The sequence below is a fragment of the Vidua macroura genome, chromosome 16 (assembly GCF_024509145.1).
Source record: "Vidua macroura isolate BioBank_ID:100142 chromosome 16, ASM2450914v1, whole genome shotgun sequence".
In the NCBI taxonomy this organism is placed as follows: Eukaryota; Metazoa; Chordata; class Aves; order Passeriformes; family Viduidae; genus Vidua; species Vidua macroura.
The window spans coordinates 8037396-8063777 of record NC_071586.1 but is presented as its reverse complement, the minus strand read 5'-3'; the positions used below and the strand labels follow the sequence as shown (position 1 = coordinate 8063777).

General features: G+C 42.0%; 2 protein-coding genes across 7 annotated transcripts in view; one reads left to right on the top strand and one right to left on the bottom strand.

Moving 5' to 3' along the window:
• Position 1: 1 nt before the first annotated feature.
• LOC128815333 (nodal modulator 1) lies at positions 2 to 24321 on the bottom strand. The gene is made up of 31 exons (XM_053992003.1): positions 24167 to 24321; positions 23807 to 23896; positions 22457 to 22502; positions 21921 to 22021; positions 21691 to 21797; positions 21426 to 21498; positions 20764 to 20916; positions 19934 to 20071; positions 19316 to 19405; positions 18612 to 18717; positions 18052 to 18202; positions 16784 to 16961; positions 16408 to 16549; positions 15508 to 15639; positions 14600 to 14736; positions 14234 to 14321; positions 13747 to 13810; positions 12882 to 12977; positions 10609 to 10818; positions 10245 to 10327; positions 9095 to 9254; positions 8850 to 8976; positions 8110 to 8223; positions 7333 to 7460; positions 6587 to 6728; positions 5683 to 5766; positions 4667 to 4777; positions 3226 to 3327; positions 2897 to 3016; positions 2245 to 2337; positions 2 to 1484 (listed from the first exon to the last, which is right to left on the bottom strand). Exons 1-31 carry the CDS (start codon positions 24296 to 24298, stop codon positions 1353 to 1355), a joined length of 3630 nt encoding a protein of 1209 aa, XP_053847978.1. The 5' UTR covers positions 24299 to 24321; the 3' UTR covers positions 2 to 1352.
• Positions 24322 to 24951: 630 nt separating this feature from the next.
• LOC128815321 (multidrug resistance-associated protein 1-like) overlaps positions 24952 to 26382 on the top strand; it is a 28875-nt gene continuing 27444 nt past the window's right edge. For all 6 annotated transcript variants that reach the window (XR_008439615.1, XM_053991976.1, XM_053991975.1 and 3 more), the window contains exons 1-3: positions 24952 to 25033; positions 25508 to 25684; positions 26031 to 26156. Coding sequence is in view for 5 of the 6 variants with exons in the window: in XM_053991976.1 (XP_053847951.1) it covers positions 24980 to 25033; positions 25508 to 25684; positions 26031 to 26156 (357 nt within the window). In the remaining variant the exon portion in view is untranslated. The remainder of the gene's footprint in view (positions 25034 to 25507; positions 25685 to 26030; positions 26157 to 26382) is intronic.

Sequence of the window (26382 nt, the reverse complement as noted above, 5' to 3'; positions counted from 1 at the left end):
ATCATCACCAAATGAAGTATTAATTATTTAAGCCCAAACTCTTACAAAGTGCAAAAAAGAACAGAGTAAAACCTTCAGCATCCAAATTTCTAAGAATGGCAGGGTTTGTAAGCTTAAACATTTAAATGTAAGGGGACTTTTATTTCAAGTACTGCAAAAGAGAAACATTGCCACTTACTGGCAGTACCAATGTCTTTGCAATATTTGTAAGCATTTCTGTGCATCTTCAAATGCTCTGTTAACCTTTATAGTATTTGTCAATAAAAAGCCCCATTAACATTTAAACTGTGTATGTCCAACTACCTACTTCAAGCAGGAATCAAAAGAGAAGCTGTAAGGAACAGGTTATTTATTACAGACTACATTACTGGGACTGTACACATTGGAAAGTTAAAAAAAAAAAACCTCACATTCCTTAGAGTTAAAAAGCCCAAAAGGTAAAAAAAAAAAAAAAAAAAAAAAAAAAAAAAAAAAAAAAAAAAAAAAAATCAATCATTACTTGGGAAAAAGGCTGAGCATGGCCTGAGCAGGAGATGTGACCACCATGGGTGAATGGTAACACAGAGAACACAGTACACACAGTACAGCTTTGGAAACAGTGCAGCTTTGGCAAGAGTAGTGCAGCCAGCTGGAGCCACCTCAGGAATACTGGAGGTCTAAAGAGATTGCAGTGGACAGGAAACTAAAACTGAAACACTGCTTTTGCAGTAGGAACATCAGAACTTATCTGATATTAACAACTAACCTTACTTGACATCGAGAATTTGTCTTCATTGGGCAAAAACTTAATCAAAGACAACATAAACACTGGACAAGAACTGAAATCAGACAGACTCTTCAATCAAGCTGCTGAGTTGGAAGTGACAATGACATAATTCATCAGTCCAGCTATGTCCCCTAAAATTCTGTTTCAAGCAACACTGATTTAGTAGAATCCCTGTGTGCTGCTTCTGTAAAGTGAGTATTTCAAAAACTAAGGAAAAATAATTCCAGAATCCAGAGACTGAAATTGAAATAAAGTATTATCTATTACCACTGCTTTTATAAATCATCAATAAGGACAGCATGACCTGTTCCAATGAAAAGAAAAAAAAAAGGTATTAACTGTCTTCAAGTATGAGATGCACTCACAGTGACAGCAGAGGCATTCATTTAATCACTTTACAACAGGGAAATCTATAGACTCCATAGAAAATTTACAACCAAAATGGAGCTAATGTGACAAATGGTGCTTATGTAGCAAAACCAGAAAATGTCAAGTCTGCAAATTCAACAAAAATGTGCTTTAGTGGCTCTGCCTCCTCAGGCTCCAGTTTGACCGAGCACCACTTCACCCAGTCCTTCCTTTCAGCTCACGTCCGTCTCGTCTTCTGTTTCTTCGTTTGTCTCTTTGCATCCTCTGAGCCCCCAGTGTCAGAGCCTGCCTGCCCAAGAGCACGGACCCCTTGCAGCCGAGCTGTCAGCTGCAGCAGTAAGGGAATCAGCTGGGAAAAAAAAAAAGGGAAGCAAGTTGTGGTTACAATGGTATGTAAGGTCTGAATGGTATGGTTCTCCAGACATGTAGCCCCTACCAGACTCTATTGCATCAATGGCACATCTACAAAGACATCAGAATATGGCAGCAAATCTTGGGGAGGAATCAAACCAAACTTCTGGGAATTTCAGATAATCAAAATCTAAAGTAATTGTTTGAGAGGAAATCAAACTGAACAGACAAATTTCATTTCTCTTTTTGGTAAAACAGAAATCCAGTCATATCAGAAAAGACTAGAAGAGCACAGCTTGATAACGAAGACAGGGGGCTTGTATAGCAGGTATTTGTATTCCTCTTGAGAGCTTTTGAACTAGGGAGGGTATAAAGCTAAAGAGACCAGACCTGAAGACTTGCAAGACTTTTTCCAGTCTGATAGTGCCTGAAGCCAATAAAACAATTATTTTCATTCCTATTATCACTGAGTCTGGTTATCTGAATTTTAATGATGCTGTATTGTTTTTTTTTTTTCTCAGAGCAATCAAATGAGAAACCAAAATTCAGCCACAGCACAGGAACTCACCTTCACACCAAGTTTTTTTAAAGGAAGATAATTGTCCAAAAACATGGCTACATTGTGGCTTTTCTAATATCACATAAGGGGACTGTGACTGCACCTCTCTCTGGATAACAAACCCTCACTGAGCATAGTGCAACATATCTATTGACAGGACAGTAATACTTGGGCAGGAGCAGAAGCATCCCTGACCCACCTTGTCGTGGTTGTAACCAGCCAGCAGCAGGAGCAGCGTCAGCGGTAACGCGATGTAGGACCCTTGGGCAATGTCTTGCTCAGGCAGCTTTCTCTGGAAACAGTGCAGATCATGGATTTTAGTTTAACAGCTGACTGTGAAATCCCTCAGCTCTAAGAAACATCAGCAATAGGATCACAAAGCACAACCAGCCCTTCTCATCTGACTTCCTTCCAAATGCTGTTCTAGGATTTACTTTACTTTCCACTTCAAAGCCACCCTCTGGATCAGCCACTCATATATTACCCCTTCCTGAGGTATGCTGCTTTGTAAAGCCAATTCATGGATCATCAGTCTCCACTGACAGTCAGCCTGGTGTGCTTTGGTTTACCTGTCCTATGCTGCCCACACCTCTGTGACCCCACAATAGCAGCCATGCCAGCACAGAACCTTTCAGGCACATCTGCACCCTTCATTTCCTACTGCTGTTTCGTGTCTTCCTCCTGTTCCACTGGCAACTGAACACACAGCAAATCTAAATTAATGCCACTCATAAACCTCTTTATATTTACACTAATAGAAAGCTTGTCCAAGAGCACAAAATACATGCAGGTTACAACACCAAATACTGCTCCCAAGGTGGACATTGGAACATGAAAATATTAGTACTTACAGTGGGACTGAAGACCAGTGTAATGTGTTTGTGATATCCAATGGCAGTGAAAGAAACTTGAGGCAGGGTGTAGTCATACTGTGATTTGGACAATGTAGAATCCAGGAGCACCACATAATTCTGTGGGTAAAAAATACACTCAGGCTACAGCATCAGGAGCAGTCCGAGACAAAATCACTTTTAAAGGCAAAGGTCAGTTAAACAGGCTTCAAATCTTCCAAGACACTGGTTAGTGCAGCATGAATACAGTTCTGCAGGCACACCACAAATTACACTTCAGTGTCCTTAGGGAAAAAAAAATTAAGCTAATTTTCCAGCAATATTCTTACCTCTCCATCTCGGAGTAGTGGTGGGAAATGAAAAAACAGAGATAGGCCTAAGTTGACTGTATGAATTGGGTTGTCAAGATTTTCACTTTTGTACAGCTTCACCTGTAAGTGAAGGAAGAAGCACAAACAAGGCATTTGCAAGCCTGCACCACAATAGATATTTCAGACATCCCACATTTTCAGGGACAAAAGCATTTCAAAATTCATCATGTGTTTTTATAAACAGAAAGTTGTCGAGTAAGAACACTTGGAAAGGTTCTAATCTGGGATGTGAAAAGTCACAAAAGAGTCTTTTTATAGAACTTGAAAAAATTTAGGAACGGCTGCTGTCTGACATTTTCACATAGCTGGTGTATGAAAAGCAGCCTGTGCTGTGGATCACAAAACTTTTCTCACTTGTGTCTGCAACCAGTCTTAGCAGAGCTTTCAGAGAAAAGAATGTCTGCATTGGAGGCCAGGGTGATGACATGCACCCATCAACAGCTCACATGCAGTACATGCAACACAACACCACACCTAATATGAAGACGACACAGGCTTGGATAACTTCCAATAATCAAATTTTAACATCAATTCCTATTGGCTTAGGCTGAACTGCAAGGGTTTAAATTTCCCCAGGAAGATGGGACACAAGCTCAGGTGCTCTTCGGTAAGGTGACACATTTTCCCTTCACACCTGCTCTGAGTGTTGCATCCTTTGGATGTCTCCCAAAAAACCCAACAGCTTAGCAATGAGATCTTGGCAAGTGAGATGCATAGCAAACTAGTGTGAAAGAAATCTAAGCACTGCATTTATATTGCTAGGTAACATTTTATGGAGCTTTTAAACCTGAGAAATGATACTGTAACTCCTATCCCACTAACACCTCTTGCAGAGACTTCCAGCATTTGCACCCTAAGCCAAAGGGATCAGAGGTGTTAGCAAGCTTTTTCAGATCACAGTACAGTGTTCTGAATTTTGAAAATTTCAGTTTTCCTATTTGTCTCATACTGTCTATTATAATGTACTTTTAAATTCACATGTCTCATGGTATCACTGCATTCACATAGCATCAGGTTTTGACATACAGGTCAAAATTTTCAGGTGTTTCAGGAATTAATGCAGTTCTCTGATACAAAGTACTCATTTCACCCTTGCTGTTTTGATGCCCCTACAGACGAAGCATCCCTAATCAGGGAAGTATATCCCAAAATGTACAGGCCAACCAGAGAAGGTATTTATTAAACATATTCCCATGAAAAATGGAAATGTTAAAGCAAAAAATCAGGAACACTGCAATCTTCATTCTATCTGGAATTCAAATTCACCTTCATTAAACTATTAGTTCTAATTTGAATTAAATGTGTGCTCTGGCTACTGAACTCCAGTGACCCTGCAAAAAAAAATCATTGCGAAAGCAGTACCAAATACACTTGACAAAGATGAAAGGCTTGAACTTACACATAATGTGGAGAGATATTCAGAAGCTGTAATTACATTTCCACTTAAATCAAATTGATTAATTTGCCGGAACGCTATAATATTAACGTCATCAATGTCACTGTTCCCAACCTGCAACAGAAAACACACTCAGGTTTCTACCAACAGAGGAACAGTTAACAAAGGACAGCAACACAACTGTTAACACAACACAAACATTGCTGATCATTTTAAATAAAAGTGGATTTTGTTCTATAATAACCACACGGAAGTTCAAAAGCTTTCTCACTTCAAGTCCCTGGTCTCCAGAGTGCACAGCTTGCAATTGCAGACTTGGGCATTATCAGCATGAGACTCATGACATTAAGCTAAACTAAAAATGCAAGTCTCAAAAGCACAAACTATACTAGAAAAGGTTGAGGTACATCCATAGGACTGCCTGATCTCAGAACACTGGTCTCAGTATTTTGTACTTGTGCTGAGAGATGCAGAGAGATGTTTATACAGTTGATTAACGTGGAATATTTAAGAAGATTCCACCAGTTTTCAATGCAAAGTTATTACTACATTTTATAAAGATAAAAGTGCTAGTCCAAATTACAATTTCACTTACATCAAGACTGCATGATTTGGACCCAATAAAACATAACAATATCTCTCTGTCCATAACTAAATACAACTGCAGGACAATATGACAATTTATAACATCCTCAAGCTACCTACCACTGCTTTGTTCCACATCATAGAGAAATGTTGAAAGGTGTTCCATACATTTATTCTCTTGTTTCTGGATAAAGAGCTTTCATGACTGTGAAAAGAATCCTTTTCACTTGTTTACTGTTTGGGCTTTATCTCACTTCAGTTTTGAGCTATGGTGCTGACACACAATATGGGGCCTGCTTTTAGGGAGCTAACTTGCTGAAAAGCACTTGTCTAAACAGAATGCCTTCACTACATTGCTGCTGACAGAACAGACAGAATGCCTAGACAGACCCATTTCATATTTAAGTGGTGCTACAAAAAAAGAGAAAAATTACCTCAATTGCCCGATGCTGTGGTAAAGCTCTTTCAATGTGATCATTGCCTTCAGCTTTGAGTTGGACATGATACACACAGCCAGGCTGAAAGCAATATTCAGATGATAAATCCCAACACTGAATAATACATATTTTAATTTTAGAGAGCAGTGAAGAGAATTTTCTAACACTCCATTTAAGATACACCACTCAAACAGATTTAACTCTATGCAGTTGAAGTTTTCCTTAATCAAACAGAAAATTCAGCTCAATAACACTATTAGGAGTGTTTAGTGTCAGAAAATAAGGAAAGGTTATATAGAACTTTCATTAGTTTGTTGCATCACAGTGCTAAAAGAAATCATCTGCTGTGATGAAGGAAAACACAGGATTAAAACCTGATCAAACATTGCCTTGTACTTCAGGAAATTGTTGATTCCTTCCATAATGGTGCCATAAATTCAGCTTCCCCACTCCCTGAAGAACAGCTTACTTCACATACATGCTGTGCAACCAACATCACACACACACCCAATATCCTGCTAAAAATAGGCTGTTGGTATCTTCTCACAGGAGAAACTAAACACTTCCCCAAATTCTTTTGCCTATGAAAATTCCCTGCTGGTCACCCAAGCACCGACCAGGGGATTGTCTCCTGCCACACCAACTGCTCAGTGCTTGTGGACACCAGCACAGTATGCTGCCAGCAAGTTCACAGACTTACACCACAAACTTCTCTTTTCCTCTTTTCTCAGGCTCAGTGTTCACTACTTGATTGTGTTTCTTCACACAAAGAGACTCAAGGGAGTCTGAGTTAGCAAACATGATGGGAAAACAGAAACCAGTGGCTACTGAACAGAACCCATTTCACTGCTCCATTGTCACACTGACAGACAAGGAAATGACAGAGCCTCCTACTCCTTACCCGAAGGCCACGGAGCCTGAATTTGCCCTCTTCATCAGTTATTGTGTCCTCTCCATAGATGCTGCAATCCTTCTGTCCCACAGCTTCCACTGAGACTCCCTGCTCAGGCTCTCCATTTAAAGAGGAAACTGTGCCATAACAGCTGGAGGTGTAAAGAGAACAGTTGCTACAGATATGCAGATGCTCTTTAAATGCGTATTTTAAAGATATTTTAGTGTTATAACTGATGGAAAAAGTACTTAATGTATTTACCGTAGCAGGAAGAAGAAAAGGGGTATTTATAATGTGTGTGCAAAACAGTTTAAATCATCAGAATTTGCTGCAGTTCAGAACACAACTTTAAGAATACAAGTTTCGTAGACTCCATCAACAGCAGTTCTTTCTTACCCCTGAGGGTAAGGAAAGCAAGGATCCCGAAGTCAGGTATCTGAATTGGTCTACCATACCTAGAACAGTCCTCTCCTCTCCCACTGGAGGCAGCACAAACCACTTCCAGTGCCACTGAGACAGTGCTTTCATAGCCATTGTTCTTTCTCTAGCTCTGCCATTTGGGCTTAGCTATATATCCACAACCACGAAAAAAGGCCAAAAAAAGTACTTATAACACAACATAATTAAGTTAAACTGAGACTTGAAAAGTCTCCTCCAAACCTGCAAGAACAGAGGTGTGCTGGGAGGAAAGACATTTGGCACAACACGTCCTGATACAGCCCATAGCATTTTCTATGGATTCCAGCTCCACTGACCTGTAAGCTGTTCTGTAACCAGTTATCTGGATTTTGAGATTTTGTCCTTCCTGCACTTCAATCATTTGTGATGATGGTTCAAAGCGAAATTCTTTCATCATGGGTTTAAAGTAATATTGCCCTGGGCTCTGCAAAGAGGCACAAAACAAGCTGTTTACTCATAGTGATGCAAAAACTCACCAACTCCAAACAAATATGCTTTGCAAGAGCTCTCTCAAGAGCTGAAGTCCTCTGTTCCAACCACAGGTTAAACCTGTCACAAAATGTGAGCAGTGAAAAACAGGGAGCACATTGGACAATAAACTGATGGAATTCCACCTGGTGACAAAGTGTTAAGAGAGAAAGGAAACTAAAGCCCTAAAACCTTACCACAAGACCTCAAGGACAGGAAAGTGACCACAAAAGAAGGATGTCTGCAAAGAAACTATTCAAGCATGTCTACACACATATAGATCAATAATGTAATTAGATTTCCTTCCCCCTAAAGACTCTCCAATGATTACCAACAAATTGGCTTGTTTCATGTTTACAGACTGCAAATTAGTAACTGAGATCAATCAACATCATCTACGACCTGTTGGGGAGAAACCTCTTGCCATGTTAGATTTCACATCTTTCACTTGCTACGATTTTAAGTGCTGTTTATTCTCAGGGACCTGCATCTCTCATTGCAGGTTAGGGTTTCAAAGGACACCTGCCACCCAGAGAGCCTCTTTGGGAGGGCAACGTAAAAGAGCCCCTCACACAGGCACGCTCTGAAGAATCATTTCAACTTACCAGATTGGAAAATGTCAGCATGCCATCATCCTGTGTGAGGAGGTTGGACCGAAACACCCCTCCACTGAGAGACAAGAGAACTCCAGCAAGAGCCTGGTCATCCTCTGATTTGATCTGTTTTTGAAAAAACAGTAATTTTAAGTGTAAGTGAGGGCTTCTTTATGGAGAAGGGTTCAGTTGAAAAGCCCCTTGCAGAGTGCACAGGTGGGCTGGCTCTGAGCACTCAGCTGTGAGCAGAACTAACCACATCTGTACTGCCCCTCCTGCCAGACCACAGGGCTGCAGAACCCTCTGCTCCCAAGCCCTGGGCAATCACAGCCCATGGCACACCATGTGCCACTACAGCAGCCATTCTCTACCACTCCATAGAACACACAGGGAGGCCAGAACAAAGCACCCCAAACACTGGAACCAAGCACTAGCTGGACCAGACTACACCTACACTTTGAGGGATAAAGCTCGTTAAAACAGAGTGGTCCAACTCTACAAAAGCAAATAAAGCCAGTCTTTTGGACTCTATAAACCTTGCTGAGTATCTTCTGCATGGCAAGTCATGGTCTACAACTGAGCTCATCCACTGAGATTTGCTTCTTCATGACAAAAATTATTATCCAAATAATAATAAATTATCCCAAAATCCCACACCCATTTGTCTTTGGAAGACATGGATTAACTTGTTGCCTGTCCAGCTCCAACTGCACACACTATTCATTTAGAACTCCAAATGTTCAGAACATTACCTCAAATGTCACCCCAGCAAGAGCAAAAGCTTTGAAGTCTCCAACTGTTCCTTCTACAGCAGTCAAAACAAAACCTTCCTTCTGAGCAGTGATTGTGTATTCCAAGTCACTGTGGAGTGGCCCAACACTTCAAATAAAAGGAGAACAGAACTTGTTTCAAGAAGAACACTTGGATATCACATTGTCAAGTAACCACTGCTTTTTAACTAAAGAATCCAAAGGTTCAAAACCAATCTGCTCATTACCTGTAAGTGCCTTTGTCATCAGTGAAAACCGTGATAAGTGCAGAAGTTGCTCCCTTCTCACTAATGACAATCTCAACACCTTCCAATTCAGGATGAATTCGCCCTTCCAGAAATAAGCCTGCTTTTCCATGAATCTCTATCAGCTTCCCAGGACAACTCTCTTGGTCATTGTGAAGGGGATTTAAGACAAAGAAAAAGGTCAAAAATACACTTGACACTCTGGCTTACAACAGGAGTTTAACTACTTCCAAAGTGATCAGCAGGCGGCCTTTTATCTTAGAACAAGAGATCAATCCACACAATTTCATGGCCTCTCAACACATCTTACAACATCTGAACAGTACCAAAATGAGTAACTACATTTCAAAGCTATAAGCACATCCCCAAAAAACCCTACAGATTTCTGAAGTGGTTGGAGGTCTCTTACATACACTGCAGCCACATGGAAACAATGGCAATGAAACTCCCTTCTAGGCAGATTACACTGAGCTTTGGCCACATTTGAGTTCAAATTCAGCTTAGTATATATCATGTTCAATGACATTAAGCAAAATTTTATTTCCCTCCCTCAAATGCATTTAGAACATGCAAACAGAGTCACATGAAAAGAGGCACTTAACATTTCCTTGTGATTTCAAACAAAATATATTAACTTAAGAACCTGAGGACAAGATGGACACTGACCTAACAAGCAGCATCAATAACTGATGATAACCCTGACAATTTTGAAGTTTATCTTTTTTTTTTTGGTGAATATTTTTATTACTGTAATCTAGGAAAAAAAAAAAAAACTTTAAGAAAAACTTGAATTTAGTAACAAATTCAAAATAGAAACCTTGTTTTTGCACAACTCTTTTTCTAGGTGACAGTACTATGAACAATTCTGAGAATCTGGTGTGGTACCCAGAAACCCAGCCTTCCTCTCGTGCTAGGTGGTTTTTCAGCACTTGGAAGAATTCTGCTGATGAAAACTCTACTTGCATCCTCTATCAAATAACTTCCAAATTCCGTAATTAAATTGGCCCAAAGAAATAGCTGCAACTGAAACTTCCCTAACATTATCTTTCAAGTTATTCATATGTTTATCTACACAGATACACTTCAACTATAAAAACCCAATCCTTTCAAACAACAGATTATTCATATTTACCTCCACTAACAACTGCTTCCACATAAGGTGGGTAGAAGAGCAGCTCTTTTGATGATGGTGTAACAGTAATTTTCTCTCCAGACCTGTAAAACACAAGTAAGATATAATTAAAAGAAAATCAAATTAGCAGCTCTCATGTAGAGCAGAGCGCAAGAATGAATCTAAATACTCCAAGAAAAAAGTAACAACAACTTAAGCAAAATTCTTACTATGTGCTACTAAGTTTTCTTGTAGTTCAGAGTCACCAAAGGCACCCAGCCAGCAGCTCTGTCCTACCTGGAGTTTTATCACTGTTCTGTTTGACAGAAACACCACACAACAGTACAAAGAATACAGCTTGTCCATTACTGGAGCTTGGTATTACCTTGCCCAGTATGAAAATTCATATAAGAATGGTCCTTGGAGCTCCTCCACCATTTCTTGCACTGGTGGCTTTGTTCCTTCCTCCTCCTGACCCTTCTTTTCTCTCTCCTGCCGGCGGCTCTCGATTTCTGCCAGCTGCTGCTCCCGACGGAGCTCCTGAACAGACTTCAGGGGCCCCAAAACTAAGGCAGGTTCACTGTCAATGGATGACCTGAAAATATGGAGAAAAAACAAAATCATCTCCTTTCCTACAGAGACAAAAGCTTGTATCTGTTAATTACTGCCTTTACACCACCACAGACAAGTCTCAGGATATTTTTTAAACCCATACCTATTTAACTGCCCTTTTTATTCTGGTAAGAGCACAGGAGTGGTAAATGTTTAGGCAAAAGGATCAGTTTGCAAGAGTACCTTTAACAAAGACCTGAACTGAAGAGAAAGGCTGGAATGTCAAACCTGAGACCAAGCTTAATACAGAAAGTACAAAATAAATAAGAAGACTGCTAAGCTTGCTTTTTTTTTTCAGAAGTAGGAACTTTTGTCTCAGAACCTTACCTCTCAGGAGCAGAGAATACAAGGAGAAATAACTTCTATCACACATAAATACTTCCAAGAGCCAGAAATTCCCAGGAAGAGCTCTGAGTTCTCACCTATCTGCCCTATTCATTTGAACTACCCAGCTATCTTGTCACTGTCCACTGAATAGACTGCTACATAAATTCAACCAAGTTCTTAGAATTAGCTCAGAACAATGCACTTTATTTCACTCTCCCTGATCTTGCATCCTTCTCTTTTCTAGCATTTTCTTCTAGACTCCAATCATCCTTTGTATCTTATCATCTATCTCTTCTCCAACAGTCTGAATTCTCAGCGAGGACTGCACTGAAATTATCACAATCGCTTTTCCTACAGCCATTTTAGATTACCAGGATAATTCTGTCTCCTGCTTCAGTGTTCACCTATATTCTAGTCTGTCTTTTTAAGAGACATAGTCACTATCACACTAAGTTTCATTAAGGCTTTATATTCTTTCTCGGCAGTCCAGACACAATACAGAAACATGTAATTTTTTTTTTTTGTCTGAAAGCCTATTAAAAATTTGTACAGGCACACACAGTCTCAAGATACTCATAATACATTACTACAGTATTATTTTTAAAACATACCAAGCCATTATCAAGAACTGATGAGAATCAGCTTTGCTTTTGGTTGAGGTTGTTTGAGGTTTTTTGTTAACTGAAAGTTAAGGGGTCACACCCATGGATCTGGTACACAGACTTGTAAAAACACATGGTTTGCTTTTTAACCCAGAGTTGTTCCCTTTATATTGATGGCACTTCACAAATTGGACTTCAGCTGAAAACCTTGAGGCAGGATTGATCAGAGACACCTGTGGCAACTAAGCTGCCTTCAAAGCACTAGCCAATAATCTCCAAAAACCCAACAAGCTGAGAAGGTGGGTACAATATTCATCTCCTCACTAAATTGTTTTTAAAATCCCAATGGCTCTCTGCTGTCTCAGTGTCTCTTTTCCAGCTGCTGGAGTTGCCCAGCAGTTGCAGTGATAGGGTCATTAATCTTGGAGAACTCGAGGCAATGCTCTGCAGGCAATGTTCTCTGAAAAGATGTTTTCTGCACTCAAAAAAGTTTGAGAGGCCATAGTCTAGAACAAGTAGACACCAGCAGAGTATCAATAAAACACTCATCATTATCAAACACTTTCAGGCAGATTTGGCACCTCATACAATTAAAGCTGTTCACAAATCAGTGCTCCCTAGTGAGCTGTCTGTTCAGCTAAACATAAATTGGTGCATTAGTGTGCAATCACTCTGCATGTTTTTCCTTTTATAACCCTCCTCACACCAGCTACAATGCTCTAAAGCAGCAGATTCTCATTGTGAGGAAAGAAAAAAGGGAAAAATTATATGCCAGTGTCTTAAAGAGCTCAGACCTATGCTAAAACAATACCCTCTGAATTCTGAAACATCAGTTCATTGAAGTATATAAAAACTCAGAAAATCATTCATTTTTACCAAGTCACAAAAGTAGGGAGGGGCAACTTCAAATGATGAGAAAATGCTCAAAATGAGGCTGGATTTATCTCTCTCCTAAGAACTCAAAGCACATCTTAGCATTAAAAACCTCTTGCAGCCTAGGCTAGGATGCCATCCCCTTAGAAAGTAGCCACTGCAGCACTAAAACTGGAGTAAAGCTTTATAAGAGAAATGTCTTTTTCCTCCACCTTTTATAGCCCCACGATTTCTTTGTCCTTACTTAATGGTAACAGTCACATCCATCAGTTTATCAGTTACAATTGTGCCAAGGACATGGTGGCGAACTGCAGTGAGTGTCAGGATACTGGGAGAGGACCTGCAAATCAAAGGAACAAAGACATGAATTCAAGGTCCCTTTCCCAAATAAACAAATCTTATTTAGCAGGGTCTGTGTCTCACCCCTGAGATTGAAATGCTTTATAAAAGATAACACAGAAATTACACAACAAAGCTGTAGTGCTGGGATGGTCATCTTTTGGAAAGGGAGCATTCCCTAACTCGAGCCCCAAAGCAATTCCATCCTTTGTGCCTTCTGCTTCCTCTCAAGCTAAAGTTGATTTGATTGATTTCATATGTCGAAGTGTCATTAAACTCTAGACCATAATCTATAAATAACTAATTAAACTGGACTAAGCAAAGAAGATCAGCACTGCTTACTTGCAATAAGGGTGAACATTTATTCAGCTTGCAAAAAAATGGGGTGAGCAGAATCCCACCACCAGAGTCATGGCAGCAGTGACATGCAATAGTGGCAAGGGCCTCTTAGCAATCTTACTATCCTGTCTTTTGCCTTTCAGCTCTCGCAAGTGACCAACAGTTTTCACTGAAATAACTCTTCTCTGTTACAAGGCAAACCCAACATTAAACAGACAGAAAGCTGACAAAAATACCCATCTAAATTAACTAAAGCATCTTTAAACCCTATAATTGGTTGATTTTTATTACTTCTAAGATAGGAAGGGCAGGAGAACACATGTGATAGACCTTGGTAGAGCTTCCCTGTCCTGCTGAAAGCAAGCAGGAGAAGGAAGTTTTATGGAGAATCACGCTGGTAGGTGTAAGGTGAGGAACAGTCACACTCTTACGTGTCATAGGTGTAATACTCGTGTTCAAACTGGTGGCAGGAGCGTGGGGTCACCTCATACACACCTACAAACAGCAAGGCAAAGAATGACCACCGAAAAAGTCAACTTTTAGAGCACAGGTATAGAAATAACTACAAAATTTGACTGCCTTTCAGTATCTGACTGCCTTTCACACAGACATCTAAAGTGTCTGACAAACAGAACCCATATGAATGAGATTATTTCAACAACCTTTATTCATCAAAGATGAAATACTTCCATCACCAAGAAAAAAAAAATAGTAACATTTTATTTCTGGAATCTAGATTTGGTGAAGGACTAAATAGCAGAAGAAATGGAGAAATCTATGAACTTGGAACAGATAATTTATATACAGATGTAATTAAAACAATGCCTTTCAGAAACCACAACAAATTTTTTTTGTTCCCAGCAGTATTAGCTAACTGGTTATTTTTCATTTTTTAAACTAATATTTTAAAGCTGTTACCTGGCTTTGAAAGACAGAATCTATTAACTCCTTTGGACAGGTTATAAACACCAACATTCTCTGGTCCATTTCCATCCTGATAAAATTCCTGTGAAGCCACAGCATAATTCACTATTAGCAGCTACCAAACAACAAAATGAAAACAGTATCTGCCTAAAGATACATCAATGCCATCGCTTTTGCAACACCTAACATCACAAGACCATTTTACCAAAGTTAAAAGACAAATCTTAAAGCACACTAAACATCAATGTTCCCAAGCTCTGTGACCTTCCAGAGACAGGAGAAAGCCTTGATTCCAAGCATAATCCAGCCTGGCCTCACAAGGTCATTAAAAATATACAGGAATATTTGTTTCCTACGTACCAGTGTGATTGCATGAGAAAGAGAACACCTCAGCATATATCCAGTCTGCCTGAATTCTACTCCTGACACATCTTCCTCCAAGACTTCCAGTTCCAAAGACTTATTCTTCCAGCACCAGTCTTCATGTACAATGCTTACTAGAATATAGACCACACAAAGCATTTCAGTAATGCAAAACTGAGTAAATAAGGGCAGGGTTTGTGATATGAGACGTGTGTGTCTCTCTAGCTTCCCTGACATTAATCTGCAAAGATAAATACACGACAATGCCTAGAGTAACAGACCTAGCTCTCAGCACTGCAGCATCACCAGGATCCCAACACATCTATCAGGAAAGCTGTGCTATGAAAAGGAATAATGAAGCCTGGCCACCCTGGAAGGCTCCTCAATGGGCACTACTATTGTGACAGGCAAAGCAGCCTAGAGGACATCACAACCTAACCCAAATTTAACCTGGTGGAAAGATGTTCCCACTCCTGTACAAAGAGCACAATCTATATACTCCGTCTACACCTTTCCCTGGAAAACAACTTATTTCCACAGGCCAAGGCAGGCTGGCCAAAATACATATTGTTCTTAGGAGCAGCACTCTGGGAGCAGAACTAGAGAATTAGTGTGTCCTTGTTCTTCAGCTTGGGACGAGCTAGTTCATGATAAAGCCCACTTCCCCCACACCAGCCACGCAGTCCCTAAAACTCAGGGGAGCAGTAACCTTTGGGCTGACACAGGGTTAAACATCCAACATTAAGAAAACCTGAGGCACTGTTGTAAGGTATTTTTCCAGATTCTCTCAAGTTTCACAACTGTGCTGGGCATGCTGCAAAAGGTATCCATGATAACAGAAGTGCTCAGATTAGGTCACAAATTGAGCTACCAAGGTGCCCCCCAAGCAGCCCCCCTGCTCCTACCTTTGTACTTGCCCGGGAGCACGCCCTCGAAGGTGAAGGGCACCGAGTCCCTGCTCCCGGCCAGCTGCAGGCTGCGCTTCTCCCCCTGGCGGCTCACGGCCTGCAGCGTCACCAGCAGGTCACCGCACGCATCTGGGAGGGAACACAGCACGTGAGGCTGCACCCCAAACCCACAGCCACACCTCGGGTACTGACACTGAAATGCTTACTCCCTCCCAGCAGAGGATGTTTTCAGTTAAACTTGATTTTGGGACTGTTAATCATATTCTTTTATCTAATGGCAAGAAAAAACCTGAGATCAACATTAAATCCCTGGGTTCACCTCACTCTGCAGAGACTTAAGAGCCAAGTAAACACCTGAGAGGCAGAACACGAAGTGCAGGGAGGATTCAGAGAGGAAAAAGGAAGGGTAAAAATCAGGCTCCAGTCATCACCTGCTAAAAGCAGTGGGTAATCAGGGAAAATAGCAGGAGAGAGGAACTTTAGACTAAAATAAAGAACAAAAGCTTATGAAAGAGAACAGAGGTTGAAAGCTTCTGCCAACAGCTTGAGCATCTACCCTACAGTTTTTACATGCACTGCTCTTTTCCCTTTTTTTTTTGTAAACTTCTTTTTCACCTCCAGTATTTCTCTGATTGATGTACAGTAGCAGTCAGGACCATTTCCTTCCAGAACCCACCCATCTTCTGAGGAAGGAAGGCTTGCTTATCCCTAGCAAGCATTAAAAGGAGGTACATAACTTTACTCCAAACTTTGTTAAGGTACCTTACTAGGCCACAATGTCTGCCAATTTACTTACCTGCTGATGGGACTAACTACAGTGTCTTGATGCCAACAACACTCACATGCAGTGCTGAAGTTCTCCATTCCATTGCCATTTCACTTTCACAATAGACTTACCTAAACAAGAGATCTTCCCTGAGACAGATGCCAAAAACTGAGAGAAGGTCACATCCATCACTGGTCTGTCAGTAACAGTGACAGGGAACATTTTGGGTTTCAAAGCCAACCCTGCTCTGGTCTCAGCCTCTGGAATAATTACCTGTACAGGTAATGAGAGGTATATGAATCAAGGCATCATCATCACCTTTCAGACACCAGTCCAGAAACACCCACTCTGCTGACTTCAATGCATTTATCAGAAATTAGAAAATGGAAATCTACTGTAAATCCCAGGCAAAGCAAAACCAGCCTCTCCAACATGCTTTCCAAAATTTCAAAATCTTTTAAAACACCATGAGAGTCCTACAATGAAGAAATGAAAGCTCATTCTTACCTGAACATTGTATGTACCCGATTTTGCCTTGAAACAAAATGTTCCATGAGAGTCAGTTTCTGTTGTAACCGGTGATGCTTTGTCTTTGTCTTCAGGTATCATGGTTACTTTGTATTTACTGATCTGTTTGACTGTGTCAGGGAATCGAGTAACTGAGATGTGGCCACACACACTGAACCTGTTAAATAAAAGCCAGTCATCAGAACAACTATCTTGATTTGACAAAGATCATAAAAAAACACTTGCTTTAGAACTTCCTCAAAAAGTAAACCTCACTAGGTTGAGGTAATAACATCTGAATTGGAAAGGATTTCTCCTGAAAGAGGGATTTGCAAGCAACTTGCTTCACTCTTCCCTGCCACCAACCCAATCACTTCAAGCCTTTTTTCTTTTTTTGCTTTTTTGTGCTAAGCAGGCAATGGATTTCTCCCCTCAGGTTTTAAATAGTTTCAAACGTTTTGTGTCAAAAACTTTAAATATGATAGGTAATCCACTGGAACACATCCTTGGTCCTTGTGAAAGCACAAGACAAGACAAAAAATTAGAAGGTGGTAAGTTTTGTTTATTGCCTTTAACAGCACAACATATCTAGCTACTGAATAAACTGTACCCCATCATTTAGCAGTGCACAGGGTTTTTTCTAATTGGCTGGCTATGTCTGTACAAGCTGACTGCTATTTGACTCAGTAAATTCCAAGTTTTCACTTCTCCAGAACACTGCCACTATTTCCTTCTCTGAAGTCCTGGACACAGAATTACGACCCTTTCATCTTTCTCAGCTCATGCTGTATCTCCCACCACTGCACAGCCTTAGACTCACAGTCAAGGCATCAAACAAGAATAAAGAGAATTCAGGTAAGGCAACAAAGACCTTGAGAGTGAGCAGTAAAATGCAGAGGTTTGTTACAACACTGCACCAGACAGCTGTGTGACTCCAGATACCCTCCTTCTGTGCAAGAGTGAAGTGGCAGAAAGCTTCTCTATTGCTTTCTTGGCTTACATGCCATTCTAAAATTCTTAATTTACCCATGCCTTAGTGTCTTCTTGCAAGGGAGAGCTTATTAAGAGGATGCTCTAAAGCTGAACTATTATTGAGCAAAATGCTGTGCACAAAACATGCACTCATGCTGCTCTATTTACCTTTAATTTCTTCAGCAACATTTAGCTCCTGACAACACAAGTCTGGGTATGGCATGGTAAAGGATCACCCGTTTTCACAGCCTCATCCACACATCAAGTTGCATTTTCATCCTGACACCAGTCCTTACCCTGTTGCAATGATGTTTGCCAGCTGAGGTGTATTTGGTGCAATCTTCACAGTAATAGTATCAAAAAACAGGTGTTCTTTCCTGGCATGAATTGTGTATGTACCTGTTGTTATGTTCTCAAGGCGGAAAGAGCCATCAGCTTTTGTCTTCACTGTAACAAATAACAAGAGTTAAAAACCAGAGCATATGTTAACCTTATGTATCAACAGATCCAGGATGTGCACTGCTTTAGGCCATTTTAAATTCATATTATGCAACAAATAGTTTTATGCTTTTTTACTAAATGAACCTTCATTTCTGTATTTCAAAGTACAATCTGGCATATGGTTGAAAGGAATTAAGACATTTTCAACTGCCAAACAAATGAACATTTAATGCTTTCATCTAAACCAGACACTGCAAAATTCATCAACTACATGAAATCCACTTTAACATTTCATATAAATTACAACAAAAGCAGTGTATTATCCTGAAGGGTTAATTCCACATCATAGACTAGTCCTATACTTGAGTTTCATAAAGGCTTTCCTGTAGCAAGAAAGATCAAGAGCACTGCATACCTTTAATCTGATTGTTCAGAGTCACAGTGGCATCAGCAACTCCGTCTCCTTCAGGACCATTCAACACCCTGCCTGTGACAGAGAAACCCATCACATGGAAAACAGGCTGAAATGGGAAAAAATTAACATCATTCTTTACTCAGGAAATGCAAACACACACCTACAGCAATCAATGTCGTTTTCTCCCCATGCACATATAAAGGAAACTTATTTACAGCTCTAGGAAAAAAATGTACCAGGATAATCACTGTGAAAGTACAAACTGATCTCCAGGCATACTGTTCCACTAAGCACAAAACACACATTCTCAATTTATCTGCACTGCTACAGCTCACAGTCACAGATCATAATGCCATTACACAAGGCACTCTGCAAACCAGAAAAACCTATAGGCCCTGCTCCACAGATGTGACAATCTCCACAAGGAAAGTAGGCAACCTGGAAGACTACTGCCTGTTTGCAACACGGACATGAAAGTGAACACAGCAGACAGATTTGCCCTATTTTGTTTCTTCCTAGTAAAAGGACCAAAATATAGAAACACAGCACAGTACGAGAAACTGTCTTCTACCTGCTGTGCATAAACAAGTGCTTTCAACTTCTTACAAAGAAGTATTCCCAAATACAGCTATTTTCTGCTAAAATCAGTTAGGCTTTTACAGGAATTAACGGCATAAAAGGACTGTTCCCCCTGCAGGCCTTACCTCGATCTGTAAACTGTCATGTTCTACAAGGAAGTCCAACCTAGATGGAGCAACATCAAAGGTGATTCTCTCTCCCCTGTAGAATGGTATCTGAAAGAAGACACATGGCTTTGACTCCTAAGCTGTGATGACAGAATGGTTTTCCTCTACCATTTTCCATGTTCTTACCAATATCAGACACCTCTACCAAGGGTCAAATGAGCTGCAAACCTCCTGGAAAAAATTACTCAGAGGCATGGAGACAAAAATATGGGCAATATTTCAAGACTGATGGAAACCATGAAATTATCAGAAAAGATGGAAAAGTAACCCCCTAGTCAGAATACAGCATACTTGGATGTGCAAGAGCTTACAGATAGGAGGCTCTAGGATTGCTAGAAGGATTAAAGGAATGAGAGAAGCCTGAATCCCGTTTGTAGAGCACAGACTGAGAATGCAGGACCATCTCTCCAGGCAGGGCACAGAGAACATGCTCCCATGACATCCAGATGTAAGAAAGAGAATGGGAAAAAAAGGAAACAGCTTAAAGGAGAGGAAGTGGCAATAGCACACTCTGGTTTAGAAAATGAAAGTTAACAACCCACTCAATAGACAAGCAATTAATTTCTAGTCACTTACCACAGTGTATTTCCCACTTGGCAGAGAAAGAAAGCTGAAAGATCCATCTTCTTTTGATACAACATTGCACAAATAGGATAAAGACTCATCTCTTGACTGGAACCCATCCACAGGAGAAATACTGCAGCCCACCACATCCTGTAGTAATAAATGCAATACAACATTTTGTCTCAAAGAAGAACACAGAAAGTAATTGGGAGGTGGGGAAGAGGGATACAGGAAAGTTCAAAATACTCAACTGTGAATGGCTGATGGGAAGTATAAAACTATTTTAGAGGCAAAGTTTGATGACATGACTTAAAATTCATGTATAGGTAAAACAGGAAAAAACAGCAAACAATCAACTTTATGGTAACAAGGACAGAACACTGGGAAATTCAACATCCTCAAAACTGTACCTTAAACCAGTGTCTTAACTGACTTCAGTTCTGTGGACAGGGTTAACATTGCAGAACAGAGCTCAGCTCTACATGACCAAATGTTTCACACTCATTTCTTAATGCACTTGTAAGGTGGCAATAGAAGCTGTGAACTTTGTCTTCCCATCAAAAGGGCAAAGAGTAATAAAGATGTCATGCTGAAGACAAATTACAGCTACTGTACAATGAATTATGAAATAATTCCATGGAGGTCACTTTGGATTGCAAGGGCCTTGTTGGGGAAAAAGAAAAAGAAATCACACAAAAGAACCAAACACAAAAATACAGTTTAAAGGATTGTACAAGCCAGTGAAGGATAGATGAGTATCAGGGCAATATGAATCTAGAAACTGTTTGGTTCTTCTTATTTATAGCCATACTCATATTGAAAAGGTACTGATCAACCATTACCTCTTTAGAGACTGAGGAAGAGAAAAGGAGAAACATGACCCCTTTCATGGGTTCTCCATCACTCCTCACAGACCCAGAGACATTGTACCCTGCAACAATCAGGGGGCTGGCAGCATAAGCATTGGAACTTGTCACCCTCACCACTGTCTTCGACTGAAATAAAGAAACAAACATCAAAAGCAGGCATCAATCTCATTTACAGCCCCTAAAGAACAATCAGAGACTGCATAATCAACAACAGGAACAGAAGCCAAAGCAGCAGAACTCAGAGGGTCTCCAGGCTACTCAAGACACTAAGACAATAAAGCAAAGATACTTTCTAAAACATTGTTTTTCCTGCTTCACTGATTTAGGAAATGGTCAGGATATCAAAGCTCCTCAAAAAAGCAGTCTGGGAGAAGAATTTAAGCTACAATATTCTTGCAAAGTGTACAGGATCAGAAGATGGAAAGCAAAAGCTCATTTGCCACTCCTTCCCTGGTTGGCTTTACCATCTCCAAACTGGGTCTGTACAAGGCAGTTTCTTGACTACCTGAATTAGATGTAGAAAAACTGCAGTAACCCTGTTCACCCACAAAGCCCCTTCCTCACACTAACTGATGCAGACAAGGTCTAGCAGATCCATCCTAACTGGGCAAACCAGAACTTCTGTAGGTTCTAACCTCTTTCAACATCCAGGTAGGATGCGATGCAAAGATTTCATATTCGCCAGGAAGCACTTTAAAGAAAGCAAACCTGCAAGACAAGAAAGGGATTATGTCTCTTCAGAAACAGCCACGAACATCTGTTCACAGAAAAACCATTCAGATTCTATTTATATATTAGAAAAAATACTTCAGAACTCTTACAGTCCCAGTCAGTATGGCAAAATTGAAAGGATCTTGTGTAAATGAACAGATGAATTAAGTATGCACCACCCACACTCACTTTCCTCCAGGCTGTGTAATAGTTGCTTGTATGTTTATGTCACTGCCAGCATTTCTCAGTACAACCTGAACTCCAGCAGGACCTAATGTCTGACCTTTGCTGAGAACCTGTCAAAATAAAAAGAAACAGAAGTATAAATGAATGAAAATAACGTGTAGAGCTGAATTTGAATGCTTTTATGAAGGTTGAATTAGCATAAGGTGGAATAAATATAGATAAAGGAGTCTAACCTTTCCGTTCACAGAAAATCCTGTGAACACAAAGTTAATATCTCCTCCCTTTGTGCAAATGTCATTAATGCCATCCACATGGATGTCTACACTGGTTGGTTCTGGAAGAGAAGAACCATGAAACAGCATGATAGTTAGTGAGAGAGCAACCACAAAGAAACTCTGCTTCAGCTTTACACAATTGCCACAGAAATGTATTCATTCAAGCATGGCAAGCGTTGCTCTGGACGCCTTTCTTCAGCAAAGGTAAAGCACCCCCAAATCCTGATTCTGAAAATCCTCTTTCCCTCCTCCCACTGCAGCCATTTTTGTCAAAAGCCCACATTCTTTCAAATCAGTTCAAGGGTTACTTTGTCGGTGTCTACCACCCAGCTTCACTTCCCCCTGGTACAGTAAGTACATGTCAGTTATTAAACCATGCACTATAGTTTATAGGTTTGGAAAAGTACTCCATTTTCCCTGCCAGCTGCAAGTTAGAGATAAGTCCCACAGTGCAGACACAGTGTCCTATTGTAAGAAGACACACAACCACTTACCAAAACTCCACCCTAGGGGAGGCTCAATTTTAAGAATGAAATCCCCCTAAAAAATAAAAAGCAAGAACTGTCTTTATTGATCTAAATTTAGCTAACAGATGAGAAAGAATGTCATAACACAAGCATCATGCTGCAGAGAGGAACACAAGACTCAAGTGTACCAATATCCACCATTCTCCTTTCCTCCTGCTCATGACTCTCTGTTCAAAGCAGCAGCCATATCTAGCCAGACAGGCTGGGATGCTGGGCTCACGTCCAGCCAAGAGCAGAAATTAAGTATCACCATGTTTATCCTGCTTCCAGCACAAACCTGGCTCACAGTCAAGCAGCTCAGTGCTAGAAAGTGTTCAAATCTACCTCCACCTGCCCCAACAGATGGGCTCTAAATCAGCCTTTGGTATTTCCACTGGGTCGTACTCAACCGTTCTGCCCAAACACGGGATAAGAAAATTCCAATCGTTTTAAAAGCTCTGATCCAAAAGGGTATTGATCAATATAGAGATCCTCTTTGTATCAGAGAGCACCACATGTGTTCTGCCACATATATCCTGAAGTTCATCCCTGGAAAGGCTCAAAGGCCTAAGAATGAAATCACCAGAGTCAGAAAGTATGTTACATTCTTAGATTGGGAAGGGAAGAAATTATTTGGTGGCTGGACTAGGTGACCTTTAAAGGTGCCTTCCAACCCAAACCATTTTGTGTTTCTACTTCTGAACCCTAAGTTAATTAGCTCCTTAAAAGAGCAAAACATCTTGACAATCTAAGAGTAGCTTGCATTTAATTTAATTTGAATGTAAACACCTTTCCAGTCTAAGTAGACATCAAATTACTCACACATTCTGAGTTTCCTGGATCATTATTTCCTTAAAACATTTTTAATATGTGCAATTAACCATTCAGGTTATTTTCAATTCAGTCATACCAAAACACTTTCTCATATACATTTATTTCCACAGGTAAAAAAATCTGAAAGCTTTATCTGTACTCTGTAGGAGCCTGTACTTTTTGTGCAGTATTTGTACAGCTACAGCACACAGCTGCTGTCAGGAATTCAGGCTCCCAATGCTGCAGTCATTCCAATAAACAGCAAAAATGCAACACTGCAGCCACAGTTTTTCTCTTCATAATTAGCACTGTTTTTCTCTTCATAATCATAATTAGCACTGGGAAATGAAGTCGTTGCTTTACTAAAAGAAACAGTTACAACTTTGATCCAAACCAAACTAAGTGATGTCCTGATTCCAATGTTTCATGGGGAGTGTTGCTCTGAGATTTAGTGTTGCTCAGATCGAGGTGGAGGCAGCTGCTGCCTCCAGCACAGAGGGGACAGCGCAGGTATTTGTGTCTTACCTTGTCATAGAGGGGAATCATGAAATACCCATTGTTCGGAGCACAGTCTGTCTGGTATTTCAGAGTACCATGTTTTGTATATAACTTAATCTAAAAGAAACAAACAAAACAGACACAAAGCTATTTTTTTAAAAGGCGAGGAGCGCTAGAACCAGGCACTTTCTAAGCCAGTGCTGTAACACAGCAGCAGCAGCAGCCGTGCCAGGGGGCAGCAGGACACGGTTTATGGCAAGCAGGCTGCAGAGTGCCAGGGTGAAGAGCCGCAGCTCCACCGCCACCTGTGACCGCGGCCCGGGCGGCAGCGCTCGGCACGCCCGGCAGGCAGCCGGGGCCGGCGGCAGGCGGGGCGGCGGCGCCCACCTCGATCAGGGAGTAGTTGATCTCCACGTCGGACTTGACGAAGCCGCCGCAGCCCACGACGATGTCCTCGGAGCCCCGCGCCAGGGCGCAGCACAGCGCGCAGAGCAGCGCGGCCGCCGCCCGGGGCCGCATCCCCTCACCGCCGCCACTGCCCGCAGCCAGCGCTGCCGGAAGGGCCGGGCCGGGCCGCGACAGCGCCTCCTGCCGGCCCGGAGGGCTCCGGGCGCTGCCCGGGGACGCCCGGCTGGACTCGCCCGGCGCGGCCTCATGGCCCGGCCCGGCCCCGATCCCGGCCCGGCCCCATTTCGGTGATGCCTCCAACCGGGATTATCCGTCCCCAGCTGCCCCTTGGCACCCTCTGTTGGCGTAGCTGGTGCCAGGTCACTTCGACAAAATAAATTCTTTTCAATAAAGAAAAGAATTTTGTGCTTCAAGCACTGCGTAAAGTTATATGTCGTTTATATAAATATGCATCAGGTAGGTGGAGAATAAGTCTTAGATGGGCGTGTTCATGTAAATTTTACTGTATTAAATATTGTTGTTACCCCCTTGGCGTGCCGAATTTGTGGAAAGAATAAACATCATCCTTTCTAAAATACACTCTGTGTCTGTGCTTAGAGAGCTCCTACAATCGGCAATCGCGGGGCTCTGCCGCGGAGCGCGCTGCTGCCGCTGCCGCCGCGGCCGGACTTTGGCCGCAGCGGGACGGGGCCGGACGGGGCTCTGAGCGGTCTCTGCTGCCTGGCGGGACCGGAGCTCTGCCCAGCCAGGAAACGCCGCCGGGCACCGGCCGAGAGTCCGGGCAGAGTGCCCATGGGTGCGAGCACTGCGCTGTGCGGACCCCGGGACGGCCCCGCCGTGCCCCGGGTGAGTGAGCGGTGAGGGGAGGAGGGGTGGAGGGATGGAAGGATGGAAGGATGGAGGGATGAGGCCGCGGCACCGGGCGGCCCCCGAGCCCCGCGGGCCGGAGCGCGGCTGCGGCGCTGAGGGGAGGCGGCCGACACTCCGCCATGAGGGCAGCCGCGCGTCCGCCAGGGGCGGCTGTGGCGCGGACTTTGCCTCCCCGGGCCGGTGCTCGCCCGAACGCCGAACGGACCGCTCAGCTACAGTAAATGTCATGAGCTGCGAGTGAGGGCGCAGCCCGGACCCACTACAGAGATACCTTTAAAAGGGCTCTAGCGAGTCCATCGGTCCGGACTCGCGTGGATTTCCCTCCCCAAGGCTGATAAACTCCCGTAATAGTTTGCGAGGCGTTATCTCCTTCCTCTTTCCGTCATGGGATTCCTGTTCCCAGCCTTGCCCTGCATCATGTCCCTCACTCCTGCATTGTTTCTGTTTCAGGACTGGAACCAGACATGGCATACAAACATCCCAGGACTGACCTGGTGCTTCGAGAGCTCCATCACTGCCTGGATCCCTTGTGCCTATCTTTGGATCTGTTTTCCTTTCTATTACTGGTACCTTCGACACAGAAACAAAGGCTACATCAGGATGTCCCACATCTTCAAAGCCAAAATGGTAAGGGTAAAGCACAGGGTTTGCTCCTAAAATTATCTCAACTTTGATGCAGAGCTTAATTTTCCTAAATTATTAATTCTTTCCTGGTGATCCATCTTTGAGAGTTTTTTTTATATTTACTGGCTCAGGTCAGTATAAATCAAGCAAAGTTTTAGGAAAATATGTCATAGTATCTTCTCCCCTGTATTCCCATTTGATTCCCGGACACTTCCCATAACATTCTCTGTCCCAGACTTGATCTTCCACCCCTCCAGTCTTATTGCCCAGGCAGCTTGGATAAGTCAGTTTGGTAGACTGTCCCAGCATTTCAGTTCATTCCAGTGTGTGTTTTCTGTCTCTGCCCCAGGTACTTGGATTCATCCTGGTAATACTGTGTTTTTCTAATGTCTTCTTCATGGTGTGGGAGAAAAGCCAAGGAATCCCACGGACCCCAGCATTCTTCATTAGCCCTGCTGTGGTGGGAATCACAACGGTAATTCCTCCCTTGTTTGTCTGCACATGGCCTAGGACAGAGCTTGTATTTCCATGGTTCTCGCTGTCTCTGAGCACAAGTTTGGCTGATGGAAAGGAGACAGCTGGGGATGCACTTTGTGCCTCTCTGCTGTGTACACATCAGGGGGTTGGAGTTGGGGCAGACCCTGTGGGCAGAGCACACCTGGCAGGAGCTGAGGTTTCAGTAGGGTTTAGGAAGAGGTCTC